A 20,682-nucleotide genomic window follows, 5' to 3' on the forward strand; every position below is an offset into this window, starting at 1 on the left:
CCCACACAACAATAGTATGACATCACTGTCATCATTTGGTCCTACCTCTGTTGGCTCTGGTGTTAACAGCAGCAGAAGTAGGGGAATCATTAGTGCCTAGTCTTTGGTCCTGTTCCTGCTGCAGTCTCTGGATCATGGTATCCAGAGGACTAGGACCATCCACCGCCTGCTCACTGACCACTTGGTTCAGGCCTGAAACAGACAGGAATGGAGCAAGAGTGAGTGACATAAAAAGTGAAAGAGAAAACAATGAGAGACTGTAACAAACAACCTGTATTACAGTCCTAAAGAACACTTCCATAATCTTCACACAGAAAACTGTAGGCACACACGTCTTTATTGCATTTATTTCTATTTAGCAGAGCCAAGCTAAAAATTCCTACACTCTGCACATCACAGTGCTCTACTGCCAACTTCAAAGAGGAACAAAATACGAAGGATTTTTCCCAAAATCCTGCACAGTCACCTCAATACCCAGAATGCTTTTTAAAAGCCGACAACAAGGTGAGGTAAGGTTAACGCTGTTCTATACACCGTGAGGCAAAAACCTCCGAGACTTCATAGTATCCAATTGTCACTTCAGTGATTCCTCTTTATCCTCTTGTCTACCTTACCTATCTCCGCTGTGCACTACTAATGTATTTCATTAACTACTGATGTTTCTGTTTAAATCACTGCAAGGATTTTTTAACTGCCTTATTAATTCTGGTTTTAATTGCTGATGCTACTGTAGTTTCAGTAAAAGCCTCTCATTAAGCACATCTGAGGACAGATAACATTCTTGTCAAGTAACAGGCGATGAGAGCAATATGATCAGCTAGACAGAAGTGTCTTTGATCGGCTTGACAGACGAGCTATGATTAGAGAGAAGACGACAGTGTCACCCCCAGGCAGAGATCTACTCTGAAGTGTACAAGCACCCCGAAGTTTTAACTACAACTCAGGGTCTGCTTTCAGCGTCTGTACCTGAAGACGTGACCCCCATCTGTGGGATCAGCTGTTCATCCCTGCAGCCCTCCCTGCCAGGCACCAGCCGTTGGTATCTTGGAGGGTGGGGGTTCCCATCTACGTCCACCAAGAAGGGAGGGGGCATTAGGTGTGGCGCCTGCTGAGTTTGCTCATCCAGAACATAGTTGTTGGCATCCCGGATCAGTGGCCGGTAGTCAGTATGGAAGAACATCTGGTCCGCTATCTGAAGCAGAGGTGGAAAGTAATAAGGTATATTATAAGTACATATTAAAGATAATACTTCAATATGTTTTTAATGAGAATTTAATGATTCATTGATGATGTTTAAACCTTTGATCTGAGGAAGTGGCACGACAGGGGCATTTGTTATTACTGATAACATTCAATTACGTGTTGTTGGGGGAATTCCAGGTACAAATATTCAAGATGAACCTGTTTGTGGCTGTTTTACCTTGTCATACTTGCTGCTGGAGCCAAAGCCGAAGATGAGCAGGTGTCCATGGGAGTCCGTTGCTGCAAAATGCTGCCCATCTGGACTGCATTTGCAGTCAAACAACGCTCCGTGCCCTTGTCCCTCAATCTGTCAACAGAGAGAGAGAGAGAGAGAGAGAGAGAGAGAGAGAGTGGGAGGGGAAATAGGTGTACACTGTAAATCGTAGTATTACATTAGCAAGGGGAATTCCAGACAGTGGTAGCGGTTGTACGGCTCAGTCACAAGATCAAAAGCACTTTTCCATTAGTTGCTGGAATACTTTTAAGAATAAATCTCTATCTAAGATTTTCTTTAAAAAGAAATCAATATAACACAATTATGATTCAGCAAACAGAAGGTTTATAAACATCCATGTGTGTTGTATTTTTTTAGCATTTTTACAGCACTATTATTTCCAGTAATTCTGATTTTGTTGAAATCCAACTCTATCCGACGTTACAGAACGCCACCTGCTGAAACTGAAACTTGATCAACAGAAAATCAAAGAAGCAAGACCACAGCTGTTTTGACCATCAGCCAGCTGTTATCTTTTGTTGGTTCTGTGGAAATTTCAACACTCTCACAATAATCCCTTTCCAATCATAATATGAAAACATTTCTTTAGAATTTGTTCCACTTTGTCCCTTATTCTGCGAAGAGACTGAGCATCTGCACTGAAGCTCACATAGACGAACCTGAAGCTCACTTTAAATCATCTGCTACTTTGATATATGTGGGACAGGCACATGCTCGCTAGCTAACAAATTCAAATAGTTGGAAGAAGGGCAACAGTAGCACCAGCAACGATGAAGCACAAATATGCAGATTATGTTTATTTAAACTGACAGCCTTATTGTAAAAGGTGTGTTGGATACGTGATGTTGTGAGTCCAATATGTCACATGTGAGTAGCAGTGCGACTCAAGTTACTAAACAGCCTGAACTTACAGGTTTTGCTCCATTAAAAATGAGAGAATGAGACGATTGATACCACTCTCATATCTGTCTGTTAAGTATAAGCCTTAAGTCAGGAGAGAGTTTGCTTAGCTTAGCATAAAGACTGGAAACAGGGGGAAACATTTAGCCTGGCTCTTTTTACACTCCTTTTTTTTTTTTTGAACAGATTAAACAAAAGTGATATAATGTGTTAATTAGTGAGCATGTTATATCACTTTTGTTTAATCTGTACAAAAACCCACAGTGTAAAAAATTACAACTTGAGGGGGTTACAAGCCGGACTATTTCTTGGCTGGGCACAGTGATTTCTGGGAGGTGACGACAAGACTCCAAGAAAAACCCCCGTAAAAAACCACAACTTGTTGTTTTAACACTTAGATTTTTCTTCAGAAATGGATCTCGTCACACTCTTTTCTGTATTAATCAACACCATTCACTAACTGTGATCAACACAAGTACTGGCCGACCAGCACACAGAGTGACTCACTTGTTCTGGAGCCGTGATTAATGCTGTTCCTGGTTACCATAGAGACAAGATCAGGAAATACAACAGTGGCTACAATGATTAACATGCTAGATGAATATGTACGGCAGCATATGCACATGAGTATGGTGTCATGATTTCACTCTATCCTAGGCTCATGTACCCATGACTACGCTAAGTGTATTAAGTGAAAGAGAAAACGTCACAATCGAGGTTAGAAACGTAAGAAAGGGAGAGCTGACAAACGAGAGTGGGTGAGAGGAAAAGAAAGTGAAAGAAAGAGTGACACTTGGAAAAGAGAGGGAAAGAATGTGTGGTGGGGGGAGACGCAGATTGTAAGGAAATAACATCCTAATCAGCGTACCTTTTTGCTGATTCACTGCGTGAGAAAACATTACATCTGTGTGACATGTGAGGGGAAAAATATCAGGATCTGGACACCGTCAGCTAGAGTGCGGACGTGGACACGTGTGGCTGCTAGACAGTGAGTGAGAGAGATAGAAAGCGTAGTCAAGAGTCTCACCATGTTGAAATAGGAGCGGATCTTGACTCCTCTGGCCAAATCCCACACAATACAATTCCCATCATGCCCCGCTGAGAAAAGGATCCTCGGATCGAAGGGGTGCGGCTCCAGGACGAACACCTCATCCTCGTGACCCTGTCATTAAACAACGTGAAAGTCTAAATTAAGACACTCGAAGATATAAATAAAGACAGATTAAAATTTAACAGCGTTTGTGTCTTATTAGATTATACCTGTATTTTTGCATGTTTTAGCCCGTTAACAAATTAGGCATATTTTGTGTCACATATAGTACCCTCCCTCCCTGTGAGTGTGTTTAAGTGTGCTTGAAGCAAGATTAGTTAGAGAGTAAGCTATCAAAAAGCAACCGTTTAATGCAAGAAACAAAATACAGTTTCTGTTTTTTTCTTTTGGGTCCGTATGCGATGCTTTCTAGGGAAATACCAAACGTCCCATGTTGATGTGTCAGTGAATGCAGCGCTCAGGAGAATTTTCAACAGTCCCTGCCAGCAACTACATTACCATGTGACAATAAGGTAACGGGTAAGGTAAAAGAAAGAAAAAAAAAAAAAGACTAAAACATGCAAAACATGAATATTTGCAAAAGGCTGTGACAAACCGTCAAGCTGGTTTGCCGTTGTGGGAGACAGATAATATTCTAAGTGTGTCATTTTAGCAGCTTACACATGGATAACAAGAGAATAGAAGTACAACCCTGCATCCAAAACTCTGTACTAACATGCCATTTAGTCCGCTAAAACAGTATGTGAGATGTTTTAGTATGTCCAAAACCTTAGGATGAAATCAATAGCACATGAAGTGCACACTCGTACACACTACGCCAGCATAAATATCCCACAATGCAATGCGGTAGTGATGACGATGACAACAACATAACAGACAATGGCGGACAAGCGACCGGGGCGGCTCTGGCGTAACGTCAATAACCCTTCAATTTAAGTAAAGTTTCCCTTTGCTAGCTGTAATATATTTTTTAAATTAGTTCAGACTTAATGGTTGGCATGGGTTACCATGGTTACATGTCTTCAACCGGCAAGGAGGCTCTCAGGAAGTGACGTGATAATTACAACTAAAAGATGCGCACTACTGTTCATTCACACAAAAGTATGTTGAATGATAGTACACATATTGAGTGTGTAGTGCATTGTATGCAATTTTGGACACAACGCAAGTTAGACCCTTAATATGTTGTTTACGTGTAATGCACGCTGGCATTTAGAATGTTAAGAGTCCGTTTACGTGTGTGTGTGTGTGTGTGTGTACTGGTGTGTGTGTGCTGTGTTTAATCACTACATACCATCAGGACATGGACAAGGTTTCCCGTGGTGGAGTTCCACACCTTCAGCGTCAGGTTGTTGGCTGCCGTGATCACCGTGCTGTCGTGACGATCCCACGCTACCATGGTAACCTTCAGCTTGGTCACCTTGTCTTCCAGCGGCGGAGGGTTGTACTTCCTGGAGGGACAGCGAACACCCCGTGATTCACTCTGCTTACAAGCTCGACCCATGAACGCCAATCGCATGTGGATACACTGATGTCACATTTAAATCGATCGAGTTGGTTTAGTTCGCTTTATACGCAGATATTAAATAAAAGACATATTGTAAAACGCCATTAAAAATAGAATGCATCCTCTTTCTAAACTATTGATCGAAAGGGTGAACGACTAATCACCTGTCCTTTGCTGTTATTGAATATTTATCAATTATCCACAGTCCTTTTTAACACCACTAATGGGCAGCCAGGCCGATTTGACAGCTAGACCTTCTCTCTGTCTCTACAGTTTAAGGTAATGACTCACAACAACAGCTGTTACTGTATACACATGTAAAATGTGAAAATCAGCACATCAAAAGCATTTCAACACTTCCTTGTACGATTTCCTGACTTAGACTTTTTGTGCTATTGCAGACTGTCTGGAACCGGTACAGGAACAGTGCTCTGTTTTTCTTTCAAAGTGAATCTTTGCACAGTCATGCAAAATGGGAGATTTCTATTTAACTAAGTTAGAGCGTTTGGTGTTTTTTGTTTAATGCTCATTTTATTATCTCAAAATGATCGTTTTTATCACAAACACAATTACAGTTTTGTATAGATATCTTACTATCTGTAGTTATTCTCATAGCTGTCTCATGTTTGTTGTGTTCATTCAGACAATAAAGACTTAACTGGTCTGTCAGTGTCATCTCCATTCATTCGCTGTCTGTGACGCCTGCAGAAAATCTATAATGTGTCTGGGAGCAGTCGGATAATCAATCACTGTTTCGCACTTTATGCCACAGGTGTGAAAGTGTTGTTTTTTTTCTTTAATTTAATTATTTATGTGCTGCACATTATAAGATAACTAACCATTCTCTGGATAAGTAAATGCAGATGGAAATAATTGCAAGACAAACGCTTAAAGGTCAATGACTTTTCTATACGATATTGATTTTTTTTCCTCTATGTAGATTGACTATAACCCGCAGGATGACCTCAACCCACAGCTCTGAGCTCTAAGCACAGACATAGCTGGTGAAAAAGACTTTGACCGCCCAACACACACACATACCCGGGTAATTTGGTCTGCATGTCCAGCAGAATGCTCCTCCAGCCCTGAGGCTGCAGCTGCCAAATTCGTGCTGTACCATCCCTGCTGCCGCTCACAAACCTACAAAACACACAGATTTGTGAACACAGATTCATTCAGCTGCTAAACTGTAAATATAACAGTCGGTTCTATTTCAGCTTTCTGCAGTACAACAGTTCCCTTCATCTACACATATCAACGCTAAGTGCTATGTACCCCCCCCCCCCCCTTCTCCATCTCCACCTCCTCCACCCCTCCCTCCTTTCTAGCATAGACAGTCTACCTTCTCTTGAGATTACAGTAACCCTGGCGAATTACAGCTGAGCTTGTTTTTCTGCAAACTCCACACAGGCACACACAATTTAACACTCAACGAGTGCGTGATATGTGCAAGTGTATGCCTGGGTGTGTATGTGTGTACAAGAGAACAGATAATAAGTAAAGGTGGTGTTTCTGCTGACACCATCAAGTCACATTACAACACCCAGAGGTTCCATAAAAACAAACAGCACTGCACACACAAAAATAAACCACAGCGACTCTCACACACACACACACACACACACACAAACACACACACACACACACAGACAAAGGGTGCAAGCGTACCTGTCACTGCAATGTGAAAATTGGATGCTGTCAACTTTGTCCTGGGTGAGAAAAATGCAGTTTTAAAAGTCAACACAACCCAATGAGTAACAAGCATTTCCTCTGCCAGTCTCACAAATCATGACAATTATATTTTGTTTTATCAATAACTAACATTTTTGACAAAAAAAAAAGAGAGAAAAAATCAATACTACTCAAAGTCAATACTTCTAGCGATCTCCAGAGATTTCAACTGCCTTTACAGTCTTTCTCAGCGGATGCAGTTTGCTCAGTTGTCATGGAGAATGATGACGACTCTCTCCATGACAACTGAACAAACTCAATCTGCTGAGGAAGACCACGAGATACGATTAAAAGGTCTGGGATAAGCTAGTGAATGACCCATAAGAATAACCTGTTGATTAATGTAGATACAAAATGTAGTTTTTATAAACATCTATGGAAAAGTACAATGGTACAATTTTAATCATATATTGATATACAATTACTGTTAAACGGTGTGTAAAAAGGCTCCATGTTGACTCACTGTGTGTGACTCAAGTTCGGAGATCTTCTCTGGTTGTCCTGAACCAAAGTAGTACACCCTGATGATGTGATCTGTGCTTCCTGTTGCCAGGAACATACCACCTGGACACAACAGGAAACACACACACACACAAACACACATACACATACATACACATACAGAATTAGGACAGCGTTCGGTCAGTTAGTGAACACAGGCAATTCTTTTAAAAATGTATTGTATCTATTTCCTGCCTCAGGTAAAGTAGTATCCAAAATTCATATATTCCACTAGTGTTTCAAATGTATCATAAATAATATAACAGTTAATATAAACTTCAAGGATCAAACTGCAAATTTGTCCTGTATTTGTACAGGCAAACTTTGCTAACTTTAAAGTAATTAATCAAAAGTTCGAGGTCAATAGCACCTCAAAACAGAAATACACTTTGGACGACTGTGAAGTACGCTTATTCCACATTTACTGACGAGGCTCACTTGAGTGTCTGTCCGCTGCTCTAGCTCTTCAGTTAATCTGTGCTAATTGTGCACTTTTTTTTTTTTTCCAGTTCTGTTGCCATTTCCCCTCCGATGGTCTCAAAGCATGCATGAAAATCAAAGCGAGCTGTGTTCACCTGCACTGAAGGAGGAGCAGATCATCTGGACACCAGGTCTGGAGCGCTCTGTGAATTTACTGGGCCTCTGACTGGACACACACACACACACACACACACACATGAACAGAAATAAATGTTTAACATGAAACACACTGATCCACCACTCCTGCCTGAATATATTGGTTTGTACGTTTTTAATAGAGCAGGTTTTACAGCTGAATCCTGCTTCCTTTACACTATGTATTACTTGCAAGTATCTATTTTTAAATATGGAACATTCAGTATATATAAAACAGTGTGAAATTCAGTCTATTAAGCACTAAAGAAGAGTGGATTGGATATCCACCTCAAACAGGAAGTTGAAACTGATAGTAGCTGTGAAGCAAACTGTGAACGTTGCAACATCCTATTTCCATGCGTAGTTTAGATCAATACTGTACTGAAGAATGATCTGCATGTGGTAAAACTGTATATCTGCATTGTCAACATAACACACAGCACAATAAAAAAAAACCAGTAAACTCTAATTTCCACCGTGTAACAAACACAAATATGACAAACATAATGACATTTTAGCCAAATGCTTGACAAATATGTTAATGCAGGAAGGTGTGAATGGCACTTGTGCGGCTGAGACTTTAATGTACTATGTCTCTCACCCAAACTTGAGCGTGCGTGCGTCCCACTGCCAGAAGCAGATGGTGCCGTCAGCTCCGGTGGAGGACAGGTAGCGCTTGGAGCCGCAACAAAGAGGAGAAAACTGCAAATACAACCGATTAGAGGTTACAGCTGAGTATAATGAACGGTCACAAATGACAATTAACCCAAATAAATAGCATCCAGGGAAAGATAAGAGATCAGGATAAAAACTTAAAAATACATAGATACACCAGTAAACAATCACATAATTCAAAGTTTAAGAACAAATCTTGCTGCTTGAGACATCAAGTCCATTATGCACACTTCTGATTGTAAAATCAAGCCTGCAGAGGAAGCCAATACTGACATTTTATTAGATACTGGACATCAGCCAGTCATCCATATTTGGAGGTTTCTCCGTGACCTCTACTCTACTCTACTTAACAAGTAAAACCTACAGTGGATTGCAGTGCAGTGTCAGTGTCTCATGGTTTAAATGTTCTTTTAGTGACTCTCTTATCCTCTAAAGAACAGACTTCTAGAACAGATTACGCTTTTTATTTTTGATTAAATGTGGAATATTATGTGTTGACTTTACTCTATAAGAGCTGCTTGAACTACGCAACCTCCCACTGTAATACTCTAACTCTATTAAACATATAGAATTAAGTTTTTATGTACTATTATAGACAGGTACATCAACAAACCTGTAGTGAGGTGATGGAAGCTGCGTGTCCCTCCAGGACGGCCAAAGGGGCGCACGTCTGCAAGCACCACACTCTGATGGTCTTGTCACAGGAACCGGCAGCGATCATTGTGTTCTCGTAGCTGACGGCCATGTCGGAGATCTCAGCAGCGTGGCCGCGCAGCGTCGCCAGCAGACGCCCGTCATCTGTTCCCCAGATCTTCACGAGGCAGTCATCCGAGCCCTGGGAAAAGCGAGAAAACGCAGTCAATATGGCTATCAGACATGAGTGAAGACGAGTATTTTAGATAGTTTGAGAAGTGGCGTGTCTGCTTCAAAGGCACACTTCTAGTAAGACAAATTAAATATGTCGACTTCAAAAAGACTTTAAAAAATATATCTGGGCACGCTGCAGCCTAAGACTGTCAGCAGATTGGCAAACTTGGAACGCAAACAGAAAAGGGAATGAAGCTCTTAAGATGCAAAAATAGAGGTGATTAATCTGCAGTGTGAGAAAAAGTGACAACGGATATTTCCGAGCACTCCATCGTCATCTGCACAAGTGCTGTACTGCAACTTTTATAAACAACTCCAGATTATCTCAGTCAGATTAAGGACCAAATAAGAGTGAGCAAACCAAATGACCTCTTATCTAATCTTACAACAGTATATGTTAATCTAGCTGTCAGGTTTAGGTCAGAACAATAAGCTTTGAAAAAGTCCTTCAATTTTCTTTTCTTTTGTGGTGTTTGTGTATCCTGTAGGCTGGAATATGTTAGGTATTCAGAAGATCAGCTTCCTGCAATTATGTAAATGCTTCCTGAAACTATTACCTCCATTTGGTTATTCACAATGATGGGGTTAAAGTATGCAACTAAGTAAAATTAGTGTCCTTCAGCATGGCATTTAAGCACAAAGCCATACAAACAAACCCACTGGGTAACGCGCTAACCCAAACACTTCAGGTCTGAGATGACACGAGATTTTTCACACTACAGTGAGAGAGATAAGACCGACCTGCTCTGTGAGTCCTCTTTGCTCCAGCTGAAATTAAGTAGAACCGCACTGAAGAAGAAGTAATCTCAAAGTGTATTGGCTGAGGCTTCGGTAAGACCTCACCGAGATGTCTTATTCTCACAGAAACTGTTGGCAGGAGAAGCTTTCTTAGTAGCAGGTATTAAATTAAGGGAAAAAAACGATGTGAGCAAAGCAAGGAAAACAAAAGCAACGCGACGAAAACGGTCATGTACGCTTAAAAACTGATGAAATACAAAGTCAAACCTATAAGATGTTCTCTCTCAAAGCAGTTCACTACACAGTCTTTAGTCTCTGGATTTAAAATGCATGATCAAGACCTTCAATCAAGACATCAGAAAAGCCTCCGGGGACCCAGCTGAGAATTTCTGGCTGTAATCCAGCTCATGAGGGGTTAAAGGGTTTGTGATTCAACATGTTGCCAGACCCATCTGTGCCTTGATTAAGATCTCAGAATCATTTTTTAAAACCAACAGGTTACCAGTGTCGAGATGCAAAAAAACGCAGCGTGATGTGATTTAATGTTTGTTCCAAAAATAACTTTGGTTTGGGTATTTTTTTTTTACAAGCTGGGAATAAAGGAGAGACTGCAGAATGTACCGTTTTAGTTAGTTGTAGATCATGCTAAGACATCCAGGCCTTTATATCTGCCAAACATTTTATAAGACAGGCCACGCTATCAGCATCAGCATAGATTTTTAGAGGAAATGTGAGATGAAAACACCGATCCCACCTCCTTTGAAAAAATCATAATCAGTCTCTCCATCACCAGATAGAACAGAGTCTGACTGTAGCTGTTATTCTGTGTGGACTGATCAAAACAGCGAGCGTTCCTTAAGTGATTTAGAAAAAAGCCCAAGGACAAATTATAGCTGTGACAAGATGGACGAAGAAAAAAAACTAATATGTCCGAAGCAGAGCCGGGCTAGAAATAAAGGTTCAGGGTTTTTGGAAAAGCTACTCGACACAAACTTTTGCTACAAATGAGAAGTATTATTATCCACAGTTACAGACGCAAACAATCCAATCTGATCAATCTAATCTGTCCTTTTCAGCGGCTGTGATAATGAGCCCCCCCAACCATTTCTAAAGCTATATTACACAAATCAATATGGCTGTTCAGCAATCAATTGTTTCACCGAACCTACATGCACTTGGCTCATTGATCATAAACGATCACAGCGTACCGGCTTCATCGCAATAAAAATAAAAAAAATCAGTAATCAATTGATCTGCCTGCCACTGCAGCAAAGCCTCAATAACAAGACTTGTGCATGAAGTGATCCAAAAATAAAAAAAATATATAAATAAAAATGATCTTGTGATGAAAGGAGACGGAGAGAGAGAGAGGGAGAGAGAGAGAAAGAGAGAGAGAGAGAGAGAGAAATGAACATAGAGAAAAAGGGAGAAGGAGAAAGGGAGCGAGACCAAGAATGAATTTTAATTCTGGCACTTAGCCAGCGCCTCAGAGGAAACATTTTCTCCAGTTATGATGAGAAATAGCAAGGGGGGGGGGTTGTGGTGGTGGTGGGGGGGTTGAGAGGGAGATAGAGAAAGGAACAAAGGAGGGGCAGTGCAAGATGAGGGACGGGGGACGGGGGGGGGGAGAAAAAGAGGGAGAGAGAGAGAGAGCAGGGAGGGTAAGAACGGTGGAAAGAGAGATAACAAGAAAAGAGAGACCGAGAGAGTCAATCTAGCCCCCCCCACCCGCCCCCCCTCCCTCTCAGCAGACAGCCATTTTTAGAGATTTAAGAAGTGAAAGCTGAAAATGGTGTATAGCAGCAGGCAATGTTTGACTCAAGGATCCAAACAGAAGGGCAGCAACATTAAATCAACACTATCTCAATTGTTCATTCAATATTTAACTCTCTAAAACAACCATAAGGAAAAGGAAGTTCACACAGCACATATATATATATATATGTATATACACACACAAGGGGCATCCAGAGGGCAAAGGTCAACTTCCTCTTTGACCCCGGAAATTCCTTGTTTCATTTCTTTTAAAGCAAAAGTATTCTCCTGAAGTTGTGTGAATTTTCTCCCGTGAAGGGTGAATTGGACTGTGAGTCATTCAGTAAAGGAATCCCCTCACGGTAAGGTAAACAGTAATTACCTCTTAACAGAGCTGTTACAACAGTGAATACAGATGCTTGGTCATCTTGGTAAGCAAAAGACAGCTTGTAAGCATCAAACATACAAAGCGTACAAGGGGGTGACTCTAAACAAACAACACAGCGCAACAAATGTCACTGAAATCACTTTCAGCAGGCTCCTTAAATAGCAGAACACACACACACACAGATGCATCCCAGCTCTGCTCCAATTATGTCACACACACACACACACAGACTGCGTGACACGAGCTGAGCTCACGCCACGAAACCACACACACATATGCCACACACATGCGCGCTGAGAGTTCATGGCCTTACGGTAAAGATACGTCGGCCCGTCCTGTCGAATGTGACGCAGTACACGGACGACAGGTGTCCCAAGATCCTCTTGTGCATCTTCATGTGCTGGTACACGGCCGTGGGCACCAGCTGCCTGAGACGGTAGGAGCCGTTCAGTCGACGGCCGTAGCTCGTCTCCACTGGATGGGCGAGAGAGGTTATATACACCGGGTGAGGGCATCATCATGATATGGGAGAGAGAGAGGAGCTGATCAATGAAATCTCACCGATTTAATAAAACATTGCAAAGAAAAGAAAATAGCCCACAACTGTTTTCATCTACTGTGTGATTTCGTAGCAAATCAATAATAACACTGCTGTCAAATGCTGCTGGCAGTAAAGACCTTGGCAAACATACGGTGTAGTATGTAAGAACTGACTCATCAAGGCACAAACAAGGAGTAAAAATGACTGAATGTTTGTTTTTCTTTTGTAAAATTTAACTTTTTCTTTACCGATATTAGGTGGGCTCCCATAGATGATTGGTGGCTCCGGTGGACGTCCACAGTGAAGCGCAGCCAGCGCCGAGCCCTTCCACACAACATGCTTGCAACCTGGAGAAAGAGGAACACAAAAGAGCGGATACAAACATTATATACAGACTCTATTATGGCTCATTCTGTATGCGTGCACACCTCTTCTCACGTAAGTACAACATGAGGTCACAAACAAGCAGAGAGGTACAATAGACTGTGCCTGAGGGTGTGTGTGTGTATGTGTGTACATTAAAGAAGCTCATGTGCACACGTGTAGCCACTCACTCTTGCCGGTACGGAGGAGATTCTGCCTGCCGGCCCCCAGCAGGCTGGTGAGTCCAGGCACACTGGCAGGGACCTCCCTCTCCAGCAGCGGACAAACTCTGGAGCAGACCTGCAGCAGGTGGTCTGGACTGATGTGTCGGTAGAGCTTCACCTGAATACAAAGACATTCACACTTAGTTTCTATTCAGGCTGGTAAATAAACACAAAAACACCAGTCAAGTGAGGTGAAGGTTGGGACAAAAAAAAAGAAACTAAAAGAAACTTGCTCTACTCATTTTGTTGCCAAATGATTCATGTGTTACCACGTTAATCTGATTACACCAAAACTGAAAATCTTAAGATCTTTTAGACACTTTGGGAGATTAACAAAAAAAACATTTTCAGTAGGTCCTGCTCAATTAAAAACAAAACAATGGCTGGCAACTTTTTTTTTTTTAAAAAAAGGAATGATTAAGAATTTACAAGCAACTGCAGCCTGTAGACAAAAACATCTTTTTCAAACTCTTATGCACACAAAAAAGTATTTTCAGCAGATTTTGTAGAAGCAAAAAAAAACAAGACCACCATCCCAAATGCCTGTTAGTTTGCTGAGTGCTGAAGAATTTCAAAAAGGACTGGTGAATAAATAGAAATGTATCAATGACTACTCTCTGTAGGTTTAAAAGATTTGAAACAAAAAACTAAACAAACTGGGTTAATAATGAAAAAATAAATAAAACGTTGGCCTACTTTTTATCGCTCTAAAAAGGCCAAATTTACCATTTTAAATACTGTACATAACGAGCCGTCTGATAAAATGATTTATTATTATATATCACAACATTTAAAAAAAAAATGTCAAATATAACATCTGCAACAAAATAAACACCAAAATTTGATCTCTTTTGTCTTTAAGATGCATGTGGATACTGTTTACAGCAGCATAGTACACCAGCCGTGAAGGGGGTTGGGGGGGGGGCGTGGCATGCAACACAAATGGTGAGACACACTGAAACCCACACTGTTATAAACACAGCGTGTCCCCTCAGTCCACTGACACATGGGGACACTGCTACATGGCCTACTTCTGAAGAAACACGTGAATGACTGAAATACTAACAATACTCTACAGGATGACAGATGAATATGCAGCATGCAACACTGTGGTGTTTATTTCAGGATTGCGGGATCATTTTAAATGTATTAATTTAAATCAGACATGCAGTAATCAGCTTTGTTACAGACACATCTGATTTAAATATCTGAACGGGGTCAAATAAGCTTGAAATTATTCCACTCACACACACGCGCAAACACACACAAACACACACAAACACACACATTATCTCCATTCCTTTATGTGAGCAACACTGACACTAACACTTATTCTCTGTCTCTGTGAAACACACACACATACACACATACAAACACACACACACACACACACACACACAATTAATGACCCCTTAATTGCTTTCAACATCGTTGCTGGTTCAGAGACGTGATCAGTGTTTCTAAGCACATATCAGTGCCCGAACCCCTCTCAGGTACACGCAGAGCTACGAATAACACACACACAGACACACACACACACACACACACACACACACACACACAAATGAATTGATATGTAATAACAATTTGCTCCATTTTACTTGCATCTGAACGGTAGAGGATAACACTCCCCCCACGCTCACAACAGCAGCACCAGAGAGCACATGGTCTTACACACATGACTGCAAGTAACCTTCTGCACAGTTATCACCTTACATGTCAATGAAAGGTTCAAAATAAATCAATAAATATATATTACAGTTAAAATGTTATGTTACACGACATAGGATTCTATTAATTTGTATAATATGCCAAGTTGACATTTTCTCATCATTAATGTTCAAAATTAAAAATGAAAGTGTGTAAATATGGTTATAATGACAGTATGTTTCTATTTTCATTCAAAAAGAGGCCCATGTTTAAGTGTTTTGTGCTCCTGATCAATTTTAAACGCAAACAGGAAGTAATCCTATATCTAATTAAACCGCCTTAATTAATTAGCCACAATTAATCGTGCTAATTATTACAATATCATAAGAAGTCAGCGTTGATTCCTCCTAACTGCCCAACCCCCTCATCTACAAACCCAGACCGTTCACAACCTCGGACAAAACAAATCCAACAGTGATCCGGCTCCTCATGCCTTAAAACACCATGTTTCCATTTGGTCTAATAATTAAAGTAAAAAAAAAAAAACCCTCCGCAGTATTTTTTTTTAATAGAGGAAATTATGCACAATAGACAGGAGGCAGGCTGAACGACTGGGGATGGGAGGAGGAGGAGGAACGGAGAGCCAGAGTGAGCCAAGCAGGAAGGGAGAAAAAAAAAAAAAACACACACACACACAGGCAGGCAGGCAGAAAGACACTGTCAATAATTTCTTAAACCGTATACATTTACACTCCCCCTTCTCTTGGATCTACACTTCATGCGATCTGGTGTTGGATGTTCAACTGCCTGCCTGTACGCACGAGACAGGAGAAATCCACAAAAATGTAGGTCCTCGGGTAGATTAAACAGGCCGTGGGTCGTTATATTTGTAATAATCGCTAATATAAACTTAAACAACAGCAAAAGATTCGGGTTGTACACTTTCAGCAAGCTGCTAAAGAAATAAAATTTATAAGCCATGATTAATTCTCTCCACGCCCCCATGCGTAAACGGCGCTTTCAGGCGAGTCCTGTTTGTTTACATGACAATTAGCACGTCAATTAATAGAGCGATTATAAGATATCAGCTCAACGTTACCTCGCATCTTCACATAAAGTCATCACCCTCTTCTCTTCCATCCGAGCTGCTGCACCACAATCCTCCACAAAAAAAAAAAAACTGCTCTCCAAAAAAATGACTCCACAGCACCAAGGCAGCAGCTTCCCCCTCTTCAAATGGGAGCTGTAACTCCAGCTTTACTGAATATACTGTTTATAATCTCCTCCAAAAAAAAAGAAGTCCTGTTTTCCCAACTCTTGCCCCCCTGCGTGTTTTCAAACATGCACACAAATTATGGTTCTTTGCAGGACAAGAGCGCCTCCATCTCTCTCGGGCTTGTGGCGCAGGGAGTCCCTCCTCCGGATCCTGGCGCTCCTACACCACAACACTCATGACGTATCAACATTTCACACACATTTTTCCAACAACTATTAGGACCTTTTGGCCATGCATGGCACCAAACTCGCACACCACGGTGCACAGGAGACTGGGACCCGACCCCATGGTGTCCCCAAAACGGCCCCTATCTGCACCCAGCTCGCCCTGCAAAGTCCTTTACAGTTTTTTTCTTCACCACCTGATTTAAAAATTGCGGGAAATTCAATTTTTATTTTGCTCTCTAAAAACTTTTTCCTCACTTATAGAGCTCCCTTACCAAATTGTCGTACGTCCCGGGGTGTTCCTGCCCTGTCCAGTCCAGCCTTCTGGGTAGCAGCTGAGATGGAAAAATAGTGTCGAGTGTGATCATCCAGTTCATAAATGTATCGAGTGGTGTTTTAAAACAAAAACGAATAAATCAGAGTAAAAGCAACACCACAAAGTACAGTGCAGAGAGAAGCATCTCTCTCGTACTGCTGACTGCTTACCTCCTTCTCCTCCACCTCCCTTATCAGGGTCTGAAAATAGCATAAAAATACAAAATTACACCCCATGACAATTTCGGACATATTATAAATTCTCCTAAAATGCAAAAACACCAACCTCGGCTGCTTTTTGACACGGTCCAGCTTCTAGAAATCGGGCTATTAGGAAGTACAGTTCTGGTATGGTTGGAGGGGGAGAAGAGGACGGGAGCTGCGTTAGAAGAGGGCACCGAGGAAATTGGGGGGATATTACAACAACCATGACATATTTTGCCGATCTCCTTTACTCACCAGAAGTCAACTGCGCGATGTGTGTACTGTCTGAAGCCATTTTGGTGTTGTTTGCCAGGGCAGCGCCAGAGCCTGTGTGGTGGGTCTAGGTGGCTGCCCTGTAGCTGTCACTGTTTATCCACCAGGAAGAGGCTGCCTCCATTCAGCTTCGCTCACAAGAAAAAAGTCCCGGCTGCGTCTAGTGCTCCTCCGCGCAGCGACAACTAGTGCGCACTGAGCTGTTTGCCCCGCAAAAAACGTCCTTCCTCCCGCGAAGAACAAACCGCCAAGCTATCCTAAGGTCGGCTACCCTTCCGGGTGAATTTTAGCGGCGCTCGGTCGCTTGTAGAGGGGTGTTTTGTGAAATCCCCCTCCCCCTCAACGGAAAAAAGCGCAAGCCCTCTGCGGAAGAATACGTGTTGTGTGTTTCACGCACGCCACCGTAGAAGGGAGGTAGAAATGGCAGCCTGCTAAAGAAGAGGACACATTGCTGCAGAATGATTGTTACTTCGTAGCTAGATCGCATTTATCACGCTTAAATAATTACAGGCTCGTCTTTAGATATTCTTAATTTTCTTGCGGATTGATCCCATTTAAATTCTGTCATATTTTCCTGTATTTTTTTTAGATGCGGATGTAGAATATGGCTCCCGTGTTTGAGAGGGATTTACAGCCGATCTAACCGTTACAGCTAGGTTACATGAAATAATACAACTCGCTGTGCTAACTCCGTGTTTTGTCGTTGGCCTCGGTTGTTAGTACTCTGTCGTTATTGTGTAACAAGATGTCTAGCTAACACACCCACTCTCTCTGGGAGCCGTTTGGTGGGGAAGTCGTCCATTTCTCTTCCAAATACTGCCAGGCAGTAAAATGGGGGAAGGGTTGTAGAAGAAGGGGAATGCAGCTTAATGAATGAAACCTCGTGAGTTACTGGACTTTAATGGCAATGAGACATTTATGCAAGATCAAGATAGTTATCAAGGAAATACATGACAGCACACATTTCCTCTATGGTTCTTTAAAAAGCTGTGAATAAAAAAGGAAGAACATCAAGGTGTTCTTTTTTTTGTTTTTTGTTTTTTTTACAATAAACCATATATTATTTCTATGACAAATTTTACAGCTGGTGGCCAACAAAAAAACAAACCACTAGTCCCTTGTTGACCCTTTGAACTCTACTATAGCCTACCTCCTATTTGAAGTTGACGTCAATGAAAGTATGAGTAATCTGCAAATTATTAAAAATAGCAGATGTCCCTTTACATTCTGATGGAATTAGTTTCAGATTGCTTTAAACTGCACAACAATTTACCTCCTAAGTGAGGCTAACAACGTGTTTTGCTCACGCAACCCAGGAAACCCTAAACCCTAAAACTCAGTGTGAGATTTTTACACCTAAGAGGATCCAAGAGTGTATTTTTAACACCACTAACCAGGTGTATCTTCATTTTTCCCCCCATTTTTAGTTTCACTTCAGTGTAAACTACTGTGCATAGATGATGTACCTAAAAAAGAAATATCCTTTGTACTTTATGATTGCATATAATTCATATTTATAGTATATTCATTAAAAATGCATTTTGGTATACACACCACTTCTTTCATTATATTGAGCATGTAAGTAAAGCTTTATTTATGTAGTACTTTTTAAAACATGCAGTTACAAAGCGCTTGACAAACACATGCAAAATAAAAACAAATAGATAAACAAAATAGTGTAATGTAAAGTGTAAAATATAACACAGCACAGAGAGAAACAGACCAAACTGAAATGAAACAAGACATGAGAACAGGAAGGGAGATCTATATAAAGGCTTACCGATATAAATGGGTTTTTAGGCGCCATTTAAAACAGTCCAAAGATTCAGCAAATTCAATAGATTGTTCTCCTAAAATACAGGCACACCTGAGACACTGACTCTCACAAACGGACTGTGCGCTCATTGAAATCACTTTATTTGTAAATTACAATGAGGTGAGAATAAGTAAATTAATATATTTACACCTCCATGTTATCATGTCTGAAGTGGTGTTGGTTTTGCAAAGGCGAGTTCGGAGTCCCGATATTTTCCTCAAATCCTTTCCAGCACAGTATGTAATTGTATTTTCAGTTCATTTTATTTATGATGTTATTTGCTTTGCACTTCTAGTTTAATTTCAGCAGTGCCAATCAAAAATAATACAGATACTACACGATAGACTGGGATGTCACGTCACAAGTGTTCTGGCAGATAGGTGGAAATACACTTTCTACACTTTTTGCATTCACTTATGCATTCTGACCCTCCACTGATGGAGTCCGACACTTCAGTTAGCTCTGCCAAATGTGCTCGTGTCATGTCAGATATGAATTTGTCACTTACTCCCTTAGATTTGGATACGGGTGTAATCACAAGTACAGCTGATTGACTAGCACTTTCATTTTGGAATTGTAATAAAAATCCTGACATTTAAATATTTGATTGATGACTAGTGTTTGTGCACGCTCTCGAATTCAGTGAAAGTTCAACTCCTGTATATAACTCTTTAGACATTAGTGCCACCTCTGATGTGATGACTGCTTGAGGGACAGTCTGTGTCACCACTGCTAAACCATCCTGTAACCTGTCATACAATAAGGGCTTGGAAAAAACAACAAAAAACAAACATTGATGTAAAGTTTGAATTTTCAGGCCAAGTCAGTCGCTCTCATTTCACCTTTCATCCTGACCCCTCAAGTGTAACTGTAATTGTGCTGGCTGACGTGGCCACAAGGAGGCAGCCTCACTCTGTATCATTCAGCCAAACATGGGTCCACAGAGGTGTCAAAGGTCATGAATAATGAGGAGACATGTCCTCAGGTACACATTCTCTCTTCCTAAAACATGAACAGTCATTTGTTGATTATAAGTGACCAGACACAAGACCACTTACCTGCTTTGAGCTTGTCTGAACTAACACATAGTCCATTGGTATATAACCACCCGTCTGAATTTATGAGTCATAAAGATTACCTTAATTACAGTTGCACCTCATAATAGTTTGACATGTTTAATTATCCTTGACCAAATAAATCCACACCTCACCAAACTTGTTATACTGTACATATACTGTGAGAATTGCTGAAAGGTTTGGAGATCTGGTTAGATGAAACTGTTATTTCCTCCGTGTTAAGGATTCAGAAAGGTATAAGTCTTTATGCTCCTGCTTCACTGTCAGGTTATAGCTCGTATCAACCCTGATTATACTGCCCTTGTAGCTTTTCAAGAGTTTTTTTGTGCTGTAAACTTTTTTATCATCTTCTTATAGCTACAGAATTGTTTGTTGCTGATTGATTTTAATCATCGATATCGTACCCGTGCAGCTTTTTTTCCTAGATTCAGCTATTTGGAGTATGGGGTTAAAAGGTCACATCATCTGAATGGTGGATTTTCCATTTTTGAAAAAATAACTTGTCTAAAGTATTTGTGGAATCAGGACTGATGCAATGTAGAGCTTCTCACTCCCACTGCTGTTACATCATATCA

General features: G+C 41.0%; 1 protein-coding gene across 1 annotated transcript in view; it reads right to left on the bottom strand.

Annotated features, from left to right (window-relative positions):
- Window positions 1-17,588, bottom strand: part of phip (pleckstrin homology domain interacting protein) — a 35,395-nt gene extending 17,807 nt beyond the window's left edge. The window contains exons 1-18 of the mRNA XM_067573347.1: window positions 17,198-17,588; window positions 17,025-17,083; window positions 16,910-16,939; window positions 16,699-16,758; window positions 13,301-13,451; window positions 12,995-13,093; window positions 12,519-12,679; window positions 9,071-9,292; window positions 8,384-8,484; window positions 7,743-7,813; window positions 7,130-7,230; window positions 6,604-6,644; window positions 5,977-6,075; window positions 4,723-4,879; window positions 3,405-3,539; window positions 1,421-1,549; window positions 967-1,192; window positions 46-192 (exon numbers count right to left, since the gene is read on the bottom strand). Of these exons, the coding sequence (XP_067429448.1) occupies window positions 46-192; window positions 967-1,192; window positions 1,421-1,549; window positions 3,405-3,539; window positions 4,723-4,879; window positions 5,977-6,075; window positions 6,604-6,644; window positions 7,130-7,230; window positions 7,743-7,813; window positions 8,384-8,484; window positions 9,071-9,292; window positions 12,519-12,679; window positions 12,995-13,093; window positions 13,301-13,451; window positions 16,699-16,758; window positions 16,910-16,939; window positions 17,025-17,083; window positions 17,198-17,237 (2,029 nt within the window). The 5' untranslated portion in view covers window positions 17,238-17,588. The remainder of the gene's footprint in view (window positions 1-45; window positions 193-966; window positions 1,193-1,420; window positions 1,550-3,404; window positions 3,540-4,722; window positions 4,880-5,976; window positions 6,076-6,603; window positions 6,645-7,129; window positions 7,231-7,742; window positions 7,814-8,383; window positions 8,485-9,070; window positions 9,293-12,518; window positions 12,680-12,994; window positions 13,094-13,300; window positions 13,452-16,698; window positions 16,759-16,909; window positions 16,940-17,024; window positions 17,084-17,197) is intronic.
- Window positions 17,589-20,682: the final 3,094 nt, after the last annotated feature.

This window comes from Thunnus thynnus, chromosome 18, assembly GCF_963924715.1.
Source record: "Thunnus thynnus chromosome 18, fThuThy2.1, whole genome shotgun sequence".
Lineage (NCBI taxonomy): Eukaryota > Metazoa > Chordata > Actinopteri > Scombriformes > Scombridae > Thunnus > Thunnus thynnus.